This window comes from Barbus barbus (assembly GCF_936440315.1).
Source record: "Barbus barbus genome assembly, chromosome: 29".
NCBI lineage: Eukaryota > Metazoa > Chordata > Actinopteri > Cypriniformes > Cyprinidae > Barbus > Barbus barbus.
This window is the reverse complement of record NC_136757.1, coordinates 19,563,411-19,570,827: the sequence shown is the minus strand read 5'-3', so window position 1 is coordinate 19,570,827 and position 7,417 is coordinate 19,563,411. Positions and strand designations below refer to the sequence as shown.

The window sequence follows — 7,417 nt, the reverse complement described above, 5'->3', positions numbered from 1 at the left end:
GTGAAGGCTGCTCCATCTAGAGGATGATGTGAGGAACAACACTTATGAAGACAATAACAAAACTTGGACCAAAATTAATAAGTTCAAAAGATACATTACATACGATAGTATGTAATTATATAAGAATTACTCTGCACAAAGTTGTGGCATAATTTATTTAATTTATACAGAGAGAGAGAAAGATGTGTGTGCTGCAGGACTGTGATCATCTGTTCTTCTCATTAGAAAGTGGTCTGCTTGGTCTCCTCATTTGCCTCCAGATCAGCTGCTTTGTTTTCATAAAATGAATGCCTTTCTTCTAGCTCATCTCTGCAAAGGGAGATACACATTGATGAAATGCTTTATGTTTAAAGAGTCGCATTGCACTGGGACTAGACAGTTCAATAATTAATAAAACTCATACTAACTCAGAAATGGGATGGGGTGAATTGATAAGTTTAATTTTAATTATATATTGATTGATCATGTATTCAAAGTAGCAAGCAGTTAAAAATTGTGACCGTGGACCACAAAACCAGTCTATTTGTTGAAATTTAGATTTATAGATCATCTGAAAGCTGAATAAATAGCTTTCCGTTGATGAATTTGTTTGTTAGGATAGGACAATATTTGGCTGAGATACAACTACTTGAACATCTGGAATCTGAGGGTGCAAAAGAAAATCTAAATATTGAGAAAATTGCCTTTAAAGTTGTCCAAATGAAGTCCTTAGCAATGCATATTACTAAACAAAAATGAAGTTTTCATATATTTGCGATAGGAAATTTACAAAATATCTTCATGGAACATGATCTTTACTTAATATCCTAATGATTTTTGGCATAAAAGAAAAATGGATAATAATAATAGATTTAGACCCATACAATGTATTGTTGGCTATTGCTACAAATATACCCGTGCGACTTATGACTGCTTTTGTGCTCCAGGATCACAATTTTGAAAAGTATCTTCTACACACTACTGTTTAAAAGTTTGGGGTTGACTAGAGGTTTTTTTTTTTTTGGAAATAAGTTATTCTGTAAAAACAGTAATATTGTAATAAAGTAATAAATTACATTTTAATATATATTTTAAAATGTAATTAATTACTATGTTGACAAATATATTTACTGTTTTCAAGATTATTTGATGAATAGAAAATTCAAAAGCATTTATTTGAAATAGAACTCTTTTGTAACATTATACATTAATATTATAAATATCATTAGTATTATTTTCTTAGAAATCTTACTGACCCCAACTTTTTAACAGTAGTGTATATATTGTATACAATAAAAGTTTATTGTCAAAGAGTTACATTAATGTTTAAACATGATATGCTTTTGTTCATTATGTCTTCAGGTGTCTCTTGGCTGATCTTGTATGTCAGGTGACTGAACGTGGCCTTGACAGTATCTTGAGGTGTACAGTCATAAAATGGCAGTAATTCTTTAAAGATTAATAAACTCGTCATCACCATAATATTATTAAATGATTAATCAAATTATCAAAATCTAAATTTTGAACTAGAAGTATTAAAAAAGACAAAAAAAATTGAATGAACTGTCAATTTATGTAAAAAAGAAGAATCAGGTATTTTATGATCTATGTAGATTTTTTTATCTAATGTACAGTATATATTGTCCGGAAACATTTCAGGTCAGGACTCACTTGTCTTTCTTGAAAAAGAGTCTTTGCACGATGAGGAGGACAAAGACAATAAAGAGAAAAACAACAACGGCTGTCAGTCCCACCAGCCACGGCTGTAATGTGACTTTAGCTGTATCTGATGATGCCCGTTGACCACCTGAGTAATAGTATATCACAGAAAGGTAAATGTTTTACACCCTGTGAAGGCTTTACTATGCAACTTTTATATATGAAATCAGTTCACATTTAGTCAAGAAAAACACATTGAAAAGATTATACTACAACATGAAATGTCTAATTTCACTCACCAGCTTGAACCTGACAAATGGAGGCAGAAATTATTATGAAGGCACCGATATTCTGTAGATGAAACATGATGAATTTACAGTCCGCTCGCACTGCTGCGTTCCTCAGTCGTCTGTAAATATGTGAAGGATTCTTGGTGTCCAAAGTACAAAATCCATTAGAGGTCACAGATCACAGCATGTCACTCAGAGAGTAAGTGCGCATGATTGTTAGATAACCTCCCACTGAAAATGTTACATGCTGTTATGCTGTAAAGACAAAAGATGTACTGTCCAAGCTGGCACAGAACAGAAGGTCATGTCAGTTTAAACTTCTATAAAAAAATGTCTGTTGAGTATTGATATTCCACAAAAAATGTAGATATAGTGCAACAGTATGTCAAAAAATCACAAAATTCACGTTGGGCAGATATACACATTAAAAACGACAGTCTTTCTCTTCTGGGGAAAAATAATGACGACTCATCTTGCACTAGATGGATTAAATTTTTTGTCCTATCAGATTCTCTCTGGAATGACCATTTCCTGTCCCCTAAGACCACATGCTGCTGACTAGCAAATGGTCTTCAATTCATCTTCCATTTGATACATTCCAACCTTTGAAAAGTAAGTAGGCTATTCCATTTTCATAATCATTTTCATTTCATGAGGTCTTTTAGAAGAAAAGGAAAAACAAGCTGTGTGCACATAGTTGACACAATGGATTACCGGGTGTTAGTTTTAAAAAGATTTAATTATATCAGTGTTAGCATTCAGAGGAGAAAAGTCTTTTATTTATTTCATGCTAGCTGCCGTTAACATCTATTTGAATGGAAGATGGAGCACGAGGCTGAAACCTGTCCGATATAACCCAGATGGCTGGCAAGTCTTCAGTGCCCTCCATGAGTTCTTGTATATCCTCATCTCTCACCATGGCCTCCAGCTCAGGCATTACCTCTGGAATCCAGTCTGCCCTAAACTTATCCCGCCTTTCCCAGAGATTCTCCGGCTCTTCCACAGGCTGCTCTCCAAACAGGAAATCTACAGACACAATAAGAGCGCTCAGCTGATGTTCTCACAGGACAACAGAGTGCTAGTGTCTTTTTAAATTAATTTATTGCTTGATGTTTTGCTGTTATTTCTTCAAAGGTTTTTCAATTTTTTAGATGTTGACAGCTATTAGAATCATGGAGTCTAGGCTTGTATTCAAATGGCTTGGTCTCTAAAGCTGACCAGCCAAAAAAAAAAAACCCTCTAAGGCTGGCCAAAAGCATGGAGAACAGCAAACCATCTTTGGCAGCTTTATGCATTTGGCAGAGCAGTCAATGTTTTTCAGTTTCCAGAGATTTTGAACACCCGTGTCTTGTAGCTCATAGACAACTAGCCAGATAATGTGTACAGAGGGTTTGTAATTGCTTAAGGTGAAAGAGACGGTGGACATTGTAAGGTTTCTTACATACCTGCCTTGATCTTGGATGAGGTGTCTTATGATTGCGAAAAGGGTGACTCCTGTCACACTCACAGCCAACAGCAGATAAATGATATGCTTGGGTGGAGTGAGCAGATCATTTTCTGTGGGTTTGTAGTCCTTGAAAAAGTCCTCATCAAGACTTTCATTTCTTTTGTCTAAATCCATAAGCATGGTTGTTTGCTTCACTGTGTTTCAGTTTAACATCAGCTTGTCAGTTTTCATTCATTTTCTGTTGATCTAGGTAAAAACAAAAAGTAAACATTATTTAAAATTGTATATTTATTCAGTGTTTTATTGTAATGTTTTTGAAAGAAGTCACTCTGTTCATCAGGGCTGCCTTTATTTGATCAAAAACACAGTAAAAGAGTAATGTGAAATATTACAATTTAAAATATTTTTTATGTAATTTATTAATTTATTATACAATATAACTTTATTGTCAGATAAAGTCTGAAATTTGTCTTGTTACAGCAGGTTTACTCACAATTACAAAACTTTATCACGTAGACAAGCGACGGACAGGACCTTTAAAATCACAAACAAAACAAAACGAACAACAACTAAATGTTTCAAAGCTCTTTTTCAAAGTTTTAATTGTGTAATTTATTCAGCTCTAATACAGCTTGGTGTACAAAAGAATACATTAGAATTATATAGAATGTTAGAAATGTAACAGTTTATATTGTATTTATTTATGGTAAACTTACTTTAGGTTGGTTAGGATTAAGGTTGAACTAGTGATTAGAAGTATGGGTTAGATAAAATGTATCTACAAGTCAGTATAATTTAGCTATGTTTATGGTCAGATAGTAAGGTAATATGTTGTGTACACATACCCCACAAAGATTTTTTTCCTCATTTCCCACCCGTCATCTTCTAGCTTTCTGTCTCTCCCTCCTCCTCTCTCTCTTTCTGATGCTGAATGCTCATCAGTCGTCTTCCTTTTTGTTGCATATTCACAGAATCACAAGAAAGTATGTCACAGAATGATAGTCTTTGAATGACTGTTTCTGTGGCAGGGCTCCCCTCAGACCTGATACTTTGACAGCAGAAGACAATCAAGCTAATGTGCATAGTGGCATAAGGAGAGGCCTTGAGCCTGGATTTAGCCTTTTTCTGTTAGGTGTCTGCGTCTCAACACCTGTTGGCGTATTTTAAAGGGCAACGTAACCAATGACGTCAGTGAAAACAATTGTAACTTGGTCATAGTACTCAGTTCAAGAAATGATATTAGATATATTAGAAATGCTCATTTCTAAAACATACCGTATAGTGTTCTGTGAAATCAAACAGACTGTGGTCTTAAATCCCCCAATATCCTGAATCCTTGAATGTCCTGGTCTGAATGTCCTGTCTTCATTACATTACACCAACCAAAGTATTTGTAATGGTGAGATGATGTAGCAACAACTTTTTAATATAACAACTGGACATATCCGCAAGCCCAAACGCATGGTCCTGTGGATCACAATACAGGATGTACAAATTGTGTGTAAGTTAAATAAGATTTGTGCTTTCATTGACTTTGGAGAACAGAAGTCCTCTATGTTGAGCACACAGCACCCTCTATCGGTGCTGAACATCCTGCAGGAGCCAGCACATGCTAATCCAGATCAGAGAGTAGGCTACAAGATAACAATTGCCATGTACACAATCCAGTGCTCTGTTGTATTCATTTATTATTGAGGGAATAGGACACATGTAGAAGAGTAAGACAGATAGATATTCACAAAACGTTTTTAGCTATTTTGCTGCATATAGTGAAAAAACATAAAAATACAAATAAAAAACATTTCCCTACTGGCTTCGAGCACAAAAGCTTTGGATTTACAAAATTACAATTTACAACAAGTGGAAATGAGCGGCACTGACAAAGAAAGATTGATTTTTGGGGGAAATTAGTGATTGAGCGAGAGATTTGGGGCTTGTGGATATGGACTAATGGATGAAAGAAAGAGAGAGAGAGAGGGTTGTTCATAAATCTATTGAGTGACACCTTTTTAACCCCATGATTCATCAAATACAGAAGATTTAAATCCCGGCAGAACTTCTATCCGTCCACTTCTGGGTCAAATGCCAGTCTGTTCCTCCTTTGTTCTTATTTTCTCTCCCTCGTCCCCATCCTTCCCAAAGATTGGTTTTGGTGGTTCTTCTTCTTCCTCTTCATCGTCAGAGTCAGTACCAAGGCCTCCACCTGTGTGTAAAAGGAAATGTAATGTTTTCAAATGTAGCTATATGAGCTACTATATCAAGAGTTCATTATTCGGTGGTAAAGGCCAGTGAATGTGCTCAGTATGTCGAAGTAACCTGATATGATTCTCTTAATCCCAGGCTTAATCCTTTGTCTGACATCTCGCTGACTCTGATATTCCATTGCTGGTAATGGCAGCTGACTTTCATGAAGGTGAAAGCTTTTAATCAAGGGTTAGCTATACCGTAATCCACCTAATCCCGTTTGAGATGCTGCTGTTCAATCTCAAGAGGGAGTGGGTGTGGTTTTAAAGGTTTTTAAATTATATTATACACCAAGAATAGGTTATACTAATACTTAAAAGAAAATGTATACTGTGCCATAATTATTCCAATTGGTTTTATTTACAGTGTATAAGAATGGACTGATAAAGCAACATCTGAGCTAAAGCAGGGGATGGAGCAAAAAGATAAATAAATGAATATGCTCAACTTTAGACTTATTTGATTGAACACAAAAGAAATGCTCAGCAAGTCCACTATCAGATAGATCAGAAAGAGAATTTGTACAGACCTGTAAAACAGTATCACCTTTCTGTCAATGAAAGGCTTTAGCCTTAATTGTTGTCAACTTAACATTCAAAACTTTGGACAGTAGATTTTAATGTCTCTTATGCTCACCAAGGCTGCATTTATTTGATCAGGAATACAGTTAAAAAAAAAAATACAGCTTTTTAGACATTAATTCTGTCTTCAGTGTCACGTGATCCTTTAGAAATCATTCAAAAATGCTGATTTGATGCTCAAGAAACATTTTGTATAATCAGTTTTGAAAATGATGCTGATTAAAGATAATAATCTGGATTGTTTGATGAATAGAAGGTTTAAAAGAACAATAATGAAATAGAAATCTTTTGTACATTATAAATGTCTTTGCTGTCACTTTCGATTTTATGTCCTGTTTTTGAGACTTGTGAAGATGGGAACAGTGTTTGTTCTCTTATAGGACTTTTTTTTTCTCTTTTCCCCCAACTCAAATTCCTTTTCTTACAACCTTCAATTAAGTCATGATATTCCTCACTGTCAAAGTAAATAATACAATAAAATCAAAGACATCAACAGTAATGAGACTTGGTGCTAAAACAGTTGTTTTAGACTGCAGGACTCAGCAAATTATCTTAGAGTAATAGGCCAACAACTCCATAATATTAATACTCACTCAGACTGGAATTTCTTCAGGTTGTGGTGCATCTTTGATCTTCTTGCAGAAAACCTGAGACAGAAGAAAGTTCCAGTAGACAATGGTTAAACTTGTGTTGGCTGCCACTATGCTGATCAATATGGGATGCATGTCTAATTTCAGCTGCGGTGTTGTTCTTCTAGAGGCTGATCCTGCACAAACTCTCTCCGAGTCTCTGTCTGACTGAATGACTGACAGAGGAAGAGCTTTTGTGTGGTTGAGTCAGTGATTCAGACAGATCTGATCCTATGAGTCATATCTGATCTATATTATCTCTAATGCTCATTTCTCCATGCCTGTTACACAGATTATGAAAGGTATAAAGGGCTAGTTATCAAGAACTTACTCCACTGAATGAAAACTGTTGTGAATTTACAATGATTTTGAGAACACTATATTTGTTTCCCCTTAATGGAATACTTATCTAAAATGAAAAAAAATCCATAGAATTTACTACCATTCAGTTTTTTGTTTTTTTTTAAATCCCATATTCAGCAAGGATGCATTCAATTTGTCAAAAGTGACATTGAAAAATTGTTACAAGTCTTTCTATTCATCAAAGAATCTGGGAAATAATGTGATAATAAATGTTACTTAAGCACC

At 34.9% G+C, this 7,417-nt stretch overlaps 1 protein-coding gene across 1 annotated transcript; it reads right to left on the bottom strand.

The window, feature by feature from the left end:
• Window positions 1–221: 221 nt before the first annotated feature.
• On the bottom strand, window positions 222–2,004 carry smim24 (small integral membrane protein 24; the record flags this gene model as incomplete). The annotated part of the gene is made up of 3 exons (XM_079383897.1): window positions 222–309; window positions 1,651–1,786; window positions 1,938–2,004. 3 exons carry the CDS (start codon window positions 2,002–2,004, stop codon window positions 222–224), a joined length of 291 nt encoding a protein of 96 aa, XP_079240023.1.
• Between the last annotated feature and the right edge of the window lie 5,413 nt (window positions 2,005–7,417).